General features: G+C 41.1%; 1 protein-coding gene across 3 annotated transcripts in view; it reads left to right on the top strand.

Moving 5' to 3' along the window:
* The window catches only part of EPHB6 (EPH receptor B6), a 66,625-nt gene that overhangs the window by 39,745 nt on the left and 11,056 nt on the right, over window positions 1-15,824 (top strand). For 2 of the 3 annotated variants that reach the window (XM_040056014.1, XM_040056013.1), the window contains exons 5-7: window positions 5,057-5,212; window positions 6,213-6,551; window positions 15,160-15,284. In XM_040056014.1, the coding sequence (XP_039911948.1) occupies window positions 5,057-5,212; window positions 6,213-6,551; window positions 15,160-15,284 (620 nt within the window). The remainder of the gene's footprint in view (window positions 1-5,056; window positions 5,213-6,212; window positions 6,552-15,159; window positions 15,285-15,824) is intronic. The other variant, XM_040056015.1, reaches the window with a different exon arrangement.

Raw genomic sequence — 15,824 nt, 5'->3', positions numbered from 1 at the left:
CTTTTCTCTCTTGTTTAATGTCTTTTCTCAGGCCCCTCCCTCAGAGGGAACCTGACAATCCTATTCTCATTTCACTTCTGAATATCTGAAATGAGATGTAGTCTAGTGTCAAGAACTTTCCATTCATTGTTCCCTGTCCACCCACCCATAATCATATATGTGATGAATGATCTGGCAGTGAGGCAACCAAGAACACAGGGTTCTATCCACACATTTTAATTGGCTTTTGTGTAAGGGAAAACATAGAATAGCTGAACTTGGAAGAGATCTCTGGCCTCCCTGCACGAGCAGGGTCATCTCTAGCAAGTAGCCCAGCGCTAGGTGCAGACTATTTTTTGACTTTCTCTAAGGAAGGAGACTCTACAATCCCTCTGGGTAACCTGCTTCAGTGCTCTGTCATCCGCATGGTAAAAAATTGTTTCCTTGTGTTCAGAGGCAGCCTTCTGTGTTTCAGTTTGTGCTGCTCACCTCTGGGCCTGTCACTGACAAACACTGAAAAGAGCCTGGCTCTGTCCTCCTCACTTCCTTCCTTCAACTGTTTGTGCTCATTCACGAGATTTCTGGAAGCCTTCTCCTCTCCAGGCTGAGTATGTCTGTCAGACTTTCCTTCTGTGGGAAATACTTCATCCCCTTCATCGTCCTTATAGTCCTCTGCTGGATTGTCTCCAACATGTTTGTGTCTCTGGTATACTGGGGAGCCCGGAACTCAACACAGAACTCCCAAGTGTACCCTCACCAAAGCTGAGTAGAAGGAAGAGATCATCTTCCTTGCTGCAGAATTCCCAAAAGTCTCCAGGACCTAGAGTTCCTAAAGGCTGGTGTTGCATGTAAAGACTGATGTGCAGAACTTGCCCTGTGTCACCCAGAAGTCAACCTACACTTTCTCTCTTCCTTGAGCCACTTATGTTCTTAGAGAAACCCTTCTCACTTTTGACTTGCTGTCCTAGATGTGATTCCAGGTAGGCTCTGGCTTTCCTAGCCATCTGTCTACGTGTTTGGACAGTGCCTCTATGTTCCTCTCAGGCTACCTGTCCATGCTTCTGCCTCCGTGTACTTCCTTTTTGTGTCTGAGTTTAGGTAGGAGCTCCTTGTTCCAACACGCAGGCCTGTTGGCATTTTTTGCCTGAATTCGTGCTTGTTGGGATGCACTGCTTTTGCACCTGGAAGAAGTAATCCTTGCACATGAAGTAGCTTTTTTGAGTCACTCTTCCCTCCAGGGTGTTATCCCACGGGACTCCTCCAGATCACCCAGGTGGTCACATCTGCTCTGCCAGAGTTCAGTGTTCTGAGCTGTCTTTTTGCTCTGGTCACTGCGCTCTGGATCTTGAACTCTACCATGTCATGGTCACTGTATCCAAGGCTGCCTTCAGCCTTCACATGATCAGTGAGCCCCTCCTTGTTTGTGAGCATCAGGTCCAGGGAGCACCTCCCCTCATTGCCTCCTGTATTGCTTGGGTCAGGAAGTAGTTCCCAGTCCTTTCCAGGAACTTTCTGGAATGCTTATGCTCTGCTGTGTTCTTCCTCCAGTATAGTAGGGTGGTTCTAGTCCCCCTTGAAGATCAGTCCCTCTGAATGGGAGGCTAATTCCAGCTGTCAGGTCTGAGCTCCATCCAGTTTTTCAGAGGTAGGTATTGAAAGCCATCTGAGACACACCGGTGTAGGCAAGACATCAGTCTGCTCTGGTCTAGCACTTAGGATGTGCGAGCATATTATTGAAATTTGTTTCATTGGTGGAACAGCTGCAGTGAAGTTTTATTTCTTCTGTTTACTCAGCTCTGGTGGAGTGCTTATTAATGAGCCTATGTGGCTGCTTCACTCTGCTAAAATTAAAGGACAAGGGAATTTTTGATCTGAAGATGTTGGAAGGAAGAGATATGTTTACATTAATTCTTCTACTTTACTGTAAGCAGCAACTGTATCAAAATCACTTTAGAAACAGGGCCAGGTTCCTTTTTAAATGTGGTTAGGCATTTGTTTGTTTGTTTGTTTGTGTTTGTTTACTGCTCATATTTGGAGTTTTTCTCAGAAGCCTGCTGCTTTAATTGGTGGAAGTATTCTTCTTGTTTAAACCTGTAATTTACTGTAAAGTCACCTCTTCTCATGCTGTCATTACACTTGAGCCTAAATAAACAATTTTTCATTGAATGACTCTTACAGTTCTGGGATTGCATTGAAAAATAGATGCTGCCTCAGTGCGCAAGAGATCTCTGAGGTAGCAAGGAATCAGCTCAGTGTGACAAGACAAAAGGCAATGGATACTGGGCAGTGCTTGGGGAGACAGCAATAACCTACCTTTGCATAGGGTTCAGGCATACAGTGCCAAGCACAGTGAAATTAGGTTTTGTGAGGCAGCTGAGAACAGGTGTGTTTGATCACTAGTGTTTGTTACACATACCTGTTCCAAAGCGTTGTCCCTATAGTAGTGTACCTCATCAGGGATCTGAGCAGATAGCGTTGTTATCCATTAGCTGACACCATGTCCCTGTCCAGAGGCTTGTGTTCTCACTGTGTGTTGGTTGATTGTTGGTCTTTACAAGCGGCTTTTGAATGTTCACGGTCACTTGGAGTGACTGCCTATGACAATGGATGTAATCTTCCATGGAGTTTTAAGCAATAGAGGTGCTCTTACCTACGCAGACTGCCTTTCTTTACTGTGGAGGTGCTGCACCGTTTTGTTCCATTGCATAAAACCTACAGCACTGCACTTGTGCTTACTACCTTTGGTTAATTCATCAACAGTTGTGTGCCATCTCTGCAGACCTCATCCCTGCACCCCAGGCTCCACAGCAAGCTTCCAGTAGACTTCAAAGAACTGTGTAAAAATAAATGTTTATTTATTTTAACATGACATGTTTATTGTAAAATAAATTTTGTTTACTAAATACCAGACAAATTCTTCATTCACAGCTTTGCTAGCTTTCCATATGATTTGCAATTGGGCTAAAGGTGAATTTACCTGAAATCTTTTTGCACTGTCCTTGTAGAGTAAATATGGTCTTGTACTTCAGGGGTAAGGTCTGTACCCTCTACAGATTTCCCTTTAGCATCACATACGTGGCAGACATTACCATTACCTGTTCATTTTCATTATTGTGACCAGCAGCAAGGTCATTGTCCTACTTGATATCAGGCTGTAATACTGAATGGAAGAAAAGAACCATTCTACAGGGTTTGTCTTGAAAGTGGAATGAATGTGTCATTAGTTCTAAGCCTCAACAAAGCTCAAGAAGGAGTTTGATGCAAGAAAAAAAAAGATGAGATCAAATTACTTTTAAGAAAATGAAGTAATTCACATTAATTTCAGCATTCTCAAACTTGAAATAAAGAAAGATCCCTGAAATTTTGGTTGAATGATTACACAGTGTGTTGGATGAGAACTACTACTCGTAGTTTCAGTACAGGTGCATTTGCCAAGAAGTGTGAATATTCTACATTTGTGGCTGTTAAGAGAGCCTAAAATTGAGTGAAAGGTGTATAATTTATAAAGTGGATAAAATCTTAAATAGTGGGTTTTTTGTCCATACAAACATATGGACGTATTTCTCCATACGGGAATAATTTGATTTTCTGCTATTTTGATTTTCTGGATAAAGTCCAGAGGGCAAAGGCAGTTGCACTTTTCCTACCATCATCCATCACATGAAAAATTACAGTCTTCTTCCCTTTCCTTTCCAAATAGCAGTGAATCACACACTGAATGTTGTCATTTTTTGGGTGCTGGAAAGAAAGAGTGTTCCCCTATCTAACAGCTATCATTCAGAGTTACTGAAGTCCCCTTTATAGTCTGACCTGTTCAAGGACTTACCACTCTTTTCTGCGTACATGTGGAGGTTCCTCTGCATCCAAGAATTTTGACAGAGAAGATGAAGTAATACAAGAGGCATAAACCTGATGGGACTCCACAGATGTTATTGGCTGTTATTTCTGGACTGCGCCTGTAGCCACAGAGGGGATTGAACACATATGATCCTAATTTCATATAATGCCTCTATACAATATTCTTCTCTTACTTGCTTGGCTTTTTTTTAGGTAACTTTTTGTTGTCCTCAATGCCTTGTAATATTCTGCTTACGGTAACCACTACAACAGTTCTGCTCTTGAGGGTGTCCCTTGTGTCTCTTGATATCAAATACTTGTCTGGGGTCCATCTGAAAGTTTCCCATTCCTTGTAAATGCTCTTTGTTGTGAAATTAATGAACAAAATGTCAACTGCAAATGAGCTTTCACATGAGCTTGTTAGTCCATAAAATCTAAAAGAGCTGTATCTGTTTATATAGAAAATCAGCTTTAGAAAATGTACATAAAAATAGTAAAAGCTATATCCTAGCACTTCAGTGTAAGGTCCAAGCACCTCCTGTTAGGCAGTTCAGCATAGCCTCTTTGCCAAATCTAGAGTGTGCCATGATCCCATATTGCTAATAAATTTTTTTTTCATTTTCTTTCCCTGTAGGATGGATTTCCATCCTTGTTTCAGCTTGTTGCATATACATGTTCCTATGCATTTGCAGATTAATTTTGACTAATTAACATGCTTTTATCCATTACTGGGAAGTTTTCAGACCTACAGGAAAAAAAAATAGGACTGCCAGTCTTAGTGTCTGCTCTTAGTTTTAATGCAAAATCAGCAATGGTAGTGTATATTACTTTAAGCAATGAAACTGTTGTAGGCAGCATAAAAAATCCAATTATGTGGCTGTGTTGGGTGGGGGGAAGGAGGTGTGGGTAACTGTTTGATATTTCAAGACAAATCACTTGACTGGGCTCCTTAGCTTCTCCAATTTAAAAGCTCTTTGAGTGAATAATGAGAAGACAATTATTCAAGGTGGCCAAAGCTGTCTCAGGACTGGTTCTCTTTCATCTGCCAGTGAATCAATTTAAGCACTTACATGTAGAATAAAATAAACTGTTTTAAAATGGCAACTTGAACAAAATATGTTCCATAAAGAACCAAAACCAGTAGTAGCAGCACAAATTAAATGTAAATAAGATTACAGTGTTTCTGAAATCTGAGTTAATGATTTTCCTGCTTGTGCCTCTCTTATTTTCCTCCTTTTAGCCTGTGCCCCTGGTTTCTTTAAAGTATCTGTGGGAGATGACCCCTGCCATCTGTGCCCTGCTCACAGCCATGCTCCACTGCCAGGTTCCCAGGAATGTGTGTGTCAGAACCGGTACTATCGATCTGCTTCAGACAATTCTGATGCTCCTTGCACTGGTAAGTGTTTGCGTGAAGTGTCTGAAAGCAAGAGGGACAGTTAATGTGCCCAAATGGTTTGGGGGGTGGGTTGCAATTCCCCTCTTCTCAAGACCTTTGGAATAACCCAAAACTTCCCCTTGCTCCTGCACATGACTACAGAGTGATGGTGAAAAAGAGGCTTCTTGGGTTTCATTGCAGACTTCAGAGAGAAACGTTCTGTAAATAATGTTTCCTTTACCCCTCCCTGTTACTGCTCTCAGCCTCTCTGTCCCTCCCCTTCCCATCTTGCTTCGTGTCTGTGCCCAGGTTTAACAGTGCAGTTCTTCTGCCTGCTTCTACCTTTCTGAACTGTTCACTTCTTGGCTGCAGAGTCTTGTCCCATTCTCATCCTCTGCATTTTCCTCCTTCTCTTTGCTGTCTCTGTGCCACCAAGGAAAGTGTTGGATGCACAGATTGAGCAGTTTTTCTGCTGTCAGAATTTACCTCTGAGCAGTTTTTTTGCTGTCAGAGTTTACCTCTGATGCCATTGAGGAATCTGGCTGGCACCAGGAATAATTGCAGGCAAAACTGGTGTCCAGTTCCTGGAACAGATGCATCAGGTTAACTGAAGTCTGAGAAGGTTCAGAGATATTAGGTGCCAAAGGAGAGAATTACAGGTCTCAGTAAAGAGAAATCTTTACTAAGCTTTTGTAAAGTTTAAAATTTCAAGGGATCGGCACTTCCCTAAACAATGGCTGTTCTTTTAGGGAAATGAAAAAGTCACACCCTTGAAACAAAGACTCTTTGTAATTTTGTTTGTCTAAAATGTGCTAATACAGTTGTTCCTTTGTTAATGTGCGTGCTTGATGTAGCAAAGAATATGTTTTTCTTAGCCTCGCTCAAAGAAACAGCTAAAGAGGAGTAAAAATGAGAAGAAGCAGCAGCTTGTTCTTCTATTCTTTTCCCTTTACTCTGCCTCCTGCCTTCCCTGACCTCTCTCCCATTCTTTCATGGGATTTTGTTCCGTTCCGTTATCTAGGCATCCCCTCTGCTCCTCGTGACCTCAGCTATGAAATCGTTGGCTCCAACGTGCTGCTGACCTGGCGCCTCCCGAAGGACCTGGGCGGCCGCAAGGATGTTTTCTTCAATGTGATCTGCAAGGTGTGCCCGGCGGGGTCGGCGGGGCCGTGCGTGCGCTGCGGGGACAGCGTGCACTTCGAGCCGCGCCAGGTGGGGCTGACCGAGAGCCGCGTGCAGGTATCCAACCTCCTGGCCCGCGTGCACTACACCTTCGAGATCCAGGCCGTCAACTTGGTCACTGAGCTGAGCTCGGAAGCACCCCACTTTGCCACCATCAATGTTAGCACCAGCCAGTCAGGTGAGGAGGCCCCTGCATCCGAGTCCGCAAATTTTCTATGTCTCTCTCTCATTTGATTTGTTTTTATCTTTTGAATCATGGAGTTTTGTCTTTTTACTTGTGTCTTTTTTTATCCTGCCCTGCTAGTTCCACAGTTTCACTTTTTCCCTTCTCATTCCTGCCTTATTCGAATGGGCTTGCCATTCTTCCTCTTGGCAGAAAAACTCAAGTTTAGCAGCTGATGTGACTGTTGGGGAAGAAGCTGCCCTGGAGAAAATTCCAATAGATATTGGAAGAGAGATACAACGCTGGGTCAAACAAAGCACATAGTTTCATTGTGCAAGAGAGGGGACGCTGTCAGGGTTTGATGAGGATTTTGTGAGCATCAGTTTGCCAGAGAAGCTAATCATTTTTTCTATCCCCTACTCTTGTCCATTTCATCATCTTATTTTCCTCTTAATAAGAAACAGTTTTACATTTTTTGCTCTTTACATGGCAGAAATATTAAAATGTGTTGTTCAATTATATTCAAAGATGTCATGATCCTTGTAACTAGAGACTAAGCCGTGGAGATGACTAAACTAAGATACTAATGGGTTGTGTGGGCAGTCAAGAGGAGTTCTGTTTCCTGTAAATATCATTTACAAGGACTGGAGCTGGAGACGCACATACATCCAGGCATAGAGTTCTGCTAAATGTCAGTATTAAGAGACTGGGCATATGTTGTTCTTCACAAGCATGTGTAAGCTAATATGGAGAGGAATTATACACAGCTTGTTTAAGAGGATATAATGAAGAGTAATATGATGAAGAGGAGAAAGAGGGGGAACTGAGTGACAGAAAATGTCTGCAAACATATAGAGTTGTGTAAATGTTAAACGGAAACAAATCCTGTATGAGATTCCAGAGTGGAAACCCCTGTGAAACAAGGTTTTGGTAAAGCTCCAGAGAAATGTGGTGAAACCAGATGTGGCATCATGGGCTTGGTTAAATCACTTCTTATCATTTCTGCTTCTATTATATGGAAAGAAAGGGAGTTTATACCCCCCCCAACTAATTAACTACTGATAACAGATGCCAGGGGGTTGATCTGTTTGTTCCCTTTGATGTGTTACCTGACAGACATCAAGTAGCAAAGCACCTCTAGCATCCCTAGCATCCCTTGTCCCCTTGAGAGGCTGGCTGCAAGTGGGTGATCAGTTTTTGTTTACAGTAAAATGTGGCTGGGTGATTTGTATGGTAATTCCACGCAGTTCTTTTGGCTTCTCCTGAAGAAAGGTGGGTGTTCTATTAACATCCTACAGAATTCTCTTTCTTCATACTTCTCATCTCTACCTTCTTTATCTGTATCAGAGATAACTTAATTGAGCAGCTGCTTCCTCCTCCTTCCCGGAATAAAAAAAATCTTCCCTCTTCTTCTGTTTCTGTTTGAATTTTCTGACCACTCCTCTTCCAGGTGTCTCATCATGTCTCTGGGTGTCTTGGGTATGTTGAGTGCTTGTCTCTAAGGTGCCTCTCTTGTGCAGCAAAGGTGTCTCAGAGGAGAACAACTTCCTTAAACCTCAGTGTGTACAGAGTGCCTTCTTTTTGTGTTGGGTTGCAGTTTTTCTTTCTTTGCTTTTCCTTGGGATTGTTGGGAGTGAGCTTGAGATGAGCTGCCCTCGATTTGTACTGACAGCTCATACTAACAAGGCCCTGCTTCCTCCAACACGTGGCCTGTCCCCTCCACACCCCCTCCTTTTGATCCCTTCAGCAGCTTTTCACTTTAGCATTGCTTGTTGATGTTTGCTTTTGCAACAATTATTATTGTGTCTACTATTATTATTATATGAGCAGAGATACAACTTTCAGGATTTTACATGCTGAGATAAAAAGGGTACAGGAAAACATGAAAGGTTAAAAAAAAGCAACAACAACAACAACAACAACAACAACAAAAAAAAAAAAAAAAAAAAAAAAGGCCACAGAAAAAGGTACAGTGTCAGGATAAAGGGCCATAGCAGAAAATTTCTCTCCACTGAATTAAAGGTGACCCAAAAAAAGACCCTCCAGTCCTGGCAGTTTCTGCTTACTCATACACCAGTCTCAGTTCTCTCTCTTCTTCTAACTGCTGGTCCAAAAAATACTCCTGCCCATTTGTTAGAGGCATCTTAGGCAATGTTCTTTGTGGAAACAGTTCTACTTTTTCTTCTTCACATGATACCTATTCACTCTTCATCTTTGTCTCCAAAACACTGTTCCTCTAAGAGTTTGCTTACCCCTCACAGTCTTCTGGCCCTTCTTCAGAGCTTGGTAGGGTCCTTTGGTTACTGAATCACATTTTTCTGTGGCAGACTGGTTATGGTGTTCCTGCTCTTCGGTGACCATGTGCCTGAAATCAGAATTAGAATGGCTAGCACTGAAAAATCTCCTTTACTGTAAGACTTAACCTGAAATATGAGGCCTGTTTGGATAGCAGTAGTAAAACCTGTTTGGAGAGTAATAGTGTGAAATGCAAATATGATATGCTAATCACCGGAAGAACTGTACAGAGATGAGACAAGAGAAAGGAATTGCTTTCAGCTCAGGTTTGAAGTGCTGAGGGTGAATACCTAAATAAATGTCAGGATGTATAGAGAGATGTTGGAAGGCTGTTCCAGATAGCAGGAACTACATGATGAAAGGCAATTGTGTAATTCTAATGAAGGCATACTTCTTCACAGGTGTGAACCTGACACACAAAAATGTAAAGAACTTGAAACTCCTACCATACTATTACAAAAAATAAAACTGACTAAAATTTTATTCATTATTTTAACATCGTCAAATGGACTTATCAGGGTAGACAAATATCTCTTCTCATGTCTCAGGACGGAAGTCAGGTTTTCATTTAAAGGACTGTAAAGAAACTTTTTCTATGCACAGCTGTAACTATATCCTTTTTTTCCCTGCAACTTTCAGTGAAGCATGTGGTAATGTCTGTTGCCAGAGAAATGCTGCTGAACTTATTTGTTCAGGCAGTTGTTACATTCCTAGAAAGAAGAGAAAAAAAGAAAGGCAGCAGAGATTTAAATGTTGGAACAAACCAATGCAGACTTTTAAAAGCAAATGTATTGGGGTTTCTTCAGCTGAGTCCAGACATTATGAGAGCTCGTAGAGGCATGTGAAGATAAAGGCTATTTGACCAGGTTGACTTGTACCTGTGAAAATATATGTAGCAGCCTTCTGCATCAGTGGGAATCAGAGCAGTGGGACCTGGCAATACCAAAAAATCTGTAGCACTGCAGAAATGAGTGCTAGACAGTCTGAAGGCTTGTGTAAGAGGCTGAATGGGGACAAGGACGCTTTTGGGTAGTGCCAGGAAGTTTAAGAGGACCTGACAGAAGATTTTCACATGAAATGGTGTGAGAAGAGAAAAGGAATTAAATGCCAAGTGTGATTATGAGATTGTGAAGGGAAATGATGAATTGCTTGAAGATGCTTGCTTTTCCAAAGAGAGCCAAAAGAGTACAATGGACTTAGCTGGCAAAAGCAGGGACAAAGGCAAGGCATTTTCTAGTTCAAAACAATAAAGAAATAAGAAGAGGGCTGTCAAAAGCTACATGCTGTTGTGTTTTGCCGGGCTAAAGCCAGCAGGTACAGCAAGTGGAGTGTGAGTGTTCATTGTCCTCTGAATTAAATACATTGTTTTTCAAAGTCATTCGCTGTTTGCTTATTTATGATCTAATTGCCAATCCTGAGCACTCACCAGATTTCCCTAAGAATTCAACTTCTTTGTTTTCTGTTCACGTAGGAACAACAAAAATGCTCTTTTAATTTTTTCCTTAGTGACACTAATGCCATTTGTCAACTTAGCCATCTTTAATGGATTTGCCCAGCTATGAGTGGGAGTTAATTTCTATGGTCACTCCACAAAGAGGAACTCTTCCAGTTTCTCTGTTTACTATGCCCAATCTCTGCAGCATGAGCAGAGAATGAATGTGCTTGTTTTCAAAATTCAGGTTTCACTTACTGTTTAAATGAAGTCAGGAACCTTTTGAGCAGGTATAAGTATAAAATACAAAGTAAAACATGGTACCTTGTGTCATAAAAGCTATTTTCCTTTTCATTAAGCATGAATGGAATGCATACACAAAAAAGAATAATAAGAGAGGGAAGGGAAGTTAAAATAACTGACTAATTTGCCCTTTCAAAGCATTCTTCATCCATAGAGAGCAAAAGTACAAGGTTATGATAGAAGACAATCCAAAATACTTTTAAAGGATTTTTTGGTATTTAGAGAAAGGGCCAAAACGAAATTTAAATGCGTGGAAAAATGTAGGGCATTTTCAAAATAAAGATAAGATAATAAACACATCAAGAAGGGAATTTCCATGCTGCATTCAGACTGATCTTCCTAGAAAATTATATTTGGGAAGCTGGAACAAAGCTAGGAACAAATCCAGGGTCTTCATGTCATCTGCTTGGAATATGAGAATAGGATACCTGAAGAGGTAAGGAAAGTGAAATAGCTATGAGAAAATGTAGAAGCATGTTAGTGAACATTGGAGGCCTAGATGAGGTTGAACAAACTGTATAACTTGCGAAGATTGTGGGGCAAGATGGAAGGGGAAGACAACACATAAATTACTAGATGCAACACACAGGTCTTGGCAGGGTTTAGTTTGAATCTGCGCTGAGTGATGACCCACGAGCCAGTTGTCTGAACTCCTGTTGTACTCTGTGGATATTTAGTCAGTACTGAATGAGTGTCCCAGAATCAGAGAATGGCTAAGCTTGGAAGATACCTCTGCAGAACATATTTTCCAACCCATCTGCTCATCAGGGTCTGTCATCTCAAGCAAATTGCCCCTGACCACACTCAGAACACCTTTGAATATCCCCAAGGTTGGAGTCTCAACTACCCCTTTGGATGAAGGTGAGGCTTAGCTGCCTGCATATCCCTGCATCCTCTTTATTTCCCTTATTGTGGAGAGGAGTGTTTGTTTTCCACTAGTCCTCAGGCACCTCTCACAATCACAAAGATGATTTTAATATTATCAAGAGTGCCGTCAAAATGACATCAGCCCCAAGGATGCATTCCATCAGGGCCCATGGAATGATGTAGTTTGCCTAAATATTCAGTCACCTGATTTGGCATGAGGAAGAAGATCTTCCTGTCTGCAGACTTCCCAGAGGTCTGCAGGACCTTGTGTTCCTAAAGGCAAGACTTGATGGTAGAGGCTGATGTGAAGAAGATGCCCTGTGTCACCAGGACCCCTGCACCACCCAGCAGTCGGCCCACAACTTCCCTCTTCCTTGAGCCACCTCTGTGCTTAGAGAAACCCTTCTCACTTTTGACATGCTGTCCTAGATGTGATTCCAGGTAGGCTCTGGCTTTCCTAGCCATGTGTCTACGTGTTTGGACAGTGCCTCTATGTTCCTCTCAGGCTACCTGTCCATGCTTCTGCCTCCGTGTACTTCCTTTTTGTGTCTGAGTTTAGGTAGGAGCTCCTTGTTCCAACACGCAGGCCTGTTGGCATTTTTTGCCTGAATTCGTGCTTGTTGGGATGCACTGCTTTTGCACCTGAAGAGGCAATCCTTGCACATGAAGTAGCTTCTCTGAGTCACTCTTCCCTCCAGGGTGTTATCCCACGGGACTCCTCCAGGCAGAACCACAAAGGGGTCACATTGGCTCACCTGAAGTATCTTCATGGAATGGAATATGGACTGAATGTCACATGCCAGGAGTGCTCATGGTCTGCCGAGAATGGCACTTGGCTGTGCTCTGCATAAGTGGGGATTGCCGTGTATTGTTACATGAGTCTGCACTTCCTTCACATTCCTTACTTACCTAGTCTGTTGACTGAGGCAGATTTTTAGTCTTGCAGGCACGTGTCTGCTGCCAGGAAAAAAAATAGTCCTGCAATGTAGAAGGGTTGCAACTGACAACCCACAAAATACAGAATCTGGGAGTTGTATTTAACTGGTGTTTGGACTTCTTTACAACTTTAACTAGGTTTATGTGGGCAAGAATTTTCCATACATTTGCCATTATTTAAATTGCATACAAAAATAACTGCTTTTTCAGTCTTTATTAAAGATCTGATCTCACAACATTTTTTTTTTCTCTCAGTAAATAGACGACTAGAATAAAACAGAATGGAATGGAATGGAATGGAATGGAATGGAATGGAATGGAATGGAATGGAATGGAATGGAAGAATAGAATAGAATAGAATAGAATAGAATAGAATAGAATAGAATAGAATAGAATAGTTGGAAATGAATTTACAATGATAATCTAGCCCAGCTTCCCAGATTGGATTGAATCAGGCACTGTGATTCTGCCATTAGACAGGGACCTAAAATGTCTATGTCTATAAACCTCTTGTAAAAAGAAAAGATTAAAACTGAAAAATCAATATAGACCTGGACACATTTGCATATACAAAATAAAGCTTTAAAAACAAAGTTCTGTTATAAATATTTATAAGGGAAAATACTCATCTAGCACTTCTGTGGCAGCAGAGGTATGGTACTTTGAATGTCTATAGACATAAAATCTTGAACTTTATATTTTATAATGTATTGACTCAGAGAGAAAAACCTTAAAATACACCTCTGACAGGAAATACGTGCTTACTCCACCAAAAATTTTGTTTGCATTGCACATCGCACTAGTATTAGTATTCATACCATGTTACTATGAAATTTTTCAAAGGAGAAATCTTGATATTTCTTTTACTTTAAGTGATGGAAGAACTCCCTGGCCAGTGTTTCATAATTTTTTAAGTCCTTAAAAGACAGGCAAACGTGTATCAAAATCTAAATTCTGTCTCAGAGAGGCAGAATAAAGACAACCTGCCTTGCAGTAATTCATAGCTGCTTTTATTTCTGAGAGGTTTTAGTGGTTTTACTCTAAGTAGTGTCTGCTTATTAGGTGCAAATCACTGAAATTACTGTTTTTAATACAACAGAGTGCAGGATCCCCCCAGCCACCATCTGATTACCCTGAGTGATGGACAGACTTGGATAATAGGAACATTCTAGAATGCTGTGGCACATGGTCAAGAGATACACTTGAGTGATTTTTTTTGTTATTTCTTTGTTTGATTAATTCTTCCAGGTAGGGAAAAGATTGGGGATTGGGAAGAAATGAGAAGCAAGAGAAGACTAATTGTTAGAGGTGGGAAGGAGCGGAATTGAGGGAAGATTTAACTCTGATCATTCTGTAAAATCTTAGAAGGAAGGGAAGTTCCTTGGCAATGTAGCTGTGCGTTTAGGTTTGCACCTCTTCTGTGTGTTTGCTTTGTGTCTCAGAGGAAGAGACTTAAACTTTGTGGAACATTAAATGTAGCAGAATCTGTCTTGGTCAAATGTTAACTGACCAGTTATCTCCCGACATTTTAATATAGTGCTATTCATTTGCATTTTAAATGCAACATACATTCTTGGTTAATTGTTGCTCTCTTCCATTCTTGTCACAAAATTCTCATTGGCAGGTGAAGTAGATGTGTAATCTTGTTTGAAGGACGAGTAATGGTAAAAAATAAAAGGAGTAATGAGGAGAGAAAGCATTTTATTGCTTTGACTCTTACTTTGTTTCATTTACATTTTTAAATTAGTTCCCACTTGCCTGAGCTGTTTGAAGCCCATCTGAAATATGTTTTTCAGAATAATTTTATCTTGTTATTAAAAACAATCCTTTTATCTTTTTCACGATTAATGAGGGAAGAAAATGCTATTCTGCAGGTTTTGATCATTTGCCAAATGTCTCTGCTTCATTCTTCACATCAAGGACGTTTATGTCTATTTTCTAAAACCAGTGGGGTTTGGTGGCAGCTTTTCATTGGCATGCTTTTTCTGGAAAATTTAAATGTTGCCGAAAATATTGCATCCATTAGGAAAATGAGGATACCCTAGCTGCTTACCTGTAGATTTCTTGGCAACTTGACATTTTCTTTGCAGAGAGAAAGCAAAACTTGAGAAGAGCTTTGTGAAAAGACAGTAAAATTATCCTGAAATTTTTGCTTGGAAATCTCTTCTCAAGATGAAACTCATACACTCTTAGCTTTTGCACGTACCTGGAGAGCGTGCATGTGTGTGCACGTGGGTTCATGAATGGTTTTGGTAGAAGTGGATTTCCTTTCTCCAGAATGCTTCATATGCAAGGCCTCCACTACTGTGGTAGTCCATTCTTGATTTTTCCCCCCAGGAAAAGAATTACAGTCTGGGGAAGAGGCAGAAAGAGAAATAATGTGCTCTGCTTTTGTTCTGACCACTGTCCTATTCTTTGTCCAAGCGTGATCTTAAAACAAGGCGGTGGCATGGAGCACCTTCTCATGTTGCATGCAAAAATTGCACATTTGAAGATCAGAATTGTACTCCAGCTATAATATACGTAATTTCTTAACTCCTGTGCATAATCAGTTGGATGTGGATTTTTTTATTTTCTTCTAGTCTGAGTTGTAAATGACTGTATCTCCCAGCGGAGTAGTATTGTGCCTGGATTTCTTCTGCTTATTTTATGAACTACTTCATAATGCAAATTAAGGAAAATTAAAGGAAGATCTGGCCTAACTTATTAACTCATCGTATGGAATATTCAGTTATAGTTCATTTTTAAGCTTATCCCTTCATAATCTCCCCTTTTTGTCTTTTATTCCAGTCCCCTCTGCTGTGCCTATGATGCATCAGGTGAGTCGTACTGCCAATAGCATCACACTGTCGTGGCCTCAGCCGGACCAGCCCAATGGGATCATCCTGGATTACCAGCTACGCTACTTTGACAAGGTGAGCAAAAAGTGATACTGAGCACTTCCTGTCTGAGAGATGCAGCCCTGCATCAGGATGGACAAGGTGGAAAAAAAGTGCTTCAGTTACAAGGAAGGAACAAACTTTAGCAGTACCAGAAGTTTGTGATACAATGTCATCTGACATCAGTCCATCTGCATTTCCCAACTTGGAAACATCTAGGGACGAGGCAGGTTTTAGGAAAAGAGAAGACACTTGTTGAGGCTTAAAAGCTGCAGCTAACAATAAGTTTAGTGTCAGCTGACACAGGTAACAGTGGAAGGAGCCGAAGTTTCTAAATATGTTTACTGGAATTAGATTCACTGCAAGTCTGTCATTTGTTTATGAAGAGAAGTCTTGCGTTCCCATTTATGCTTGGACAGACATCTCTAAGAAATTTTATGAGGAGGAATGCATTCTTTTATTCGCTCAGTGGCAAATAACTCTTTGTGTCCTGGAATTACAGGGTGGCAAACACAAATTTATCCTCCATTCACATGTCTTGTGACTCCTAATCCATCTGACTTGAGGGGAAGAGAG

The sequence above is a fragment of the Hirundo rustica genome, chromosome 2 (genome assembly GCF_015227805.2).
Source record: "Hirundo rustica isolate bHirRus1 chromosome 2, bHirRus1.pri.v3, whole genome shotgun sequence".
NCBI classification, from domain to species: Eukaryota; Metazoa; Chordata; class Aves; order Passeriformes; family Hirundinidae; genus Hirundo; species Hirundo rustica.
The sequence above is the reverse complement of the archived record's forward strand: the minus strand, read 5'-3'. Positions and strand labels throughout refer to the sequence as shown.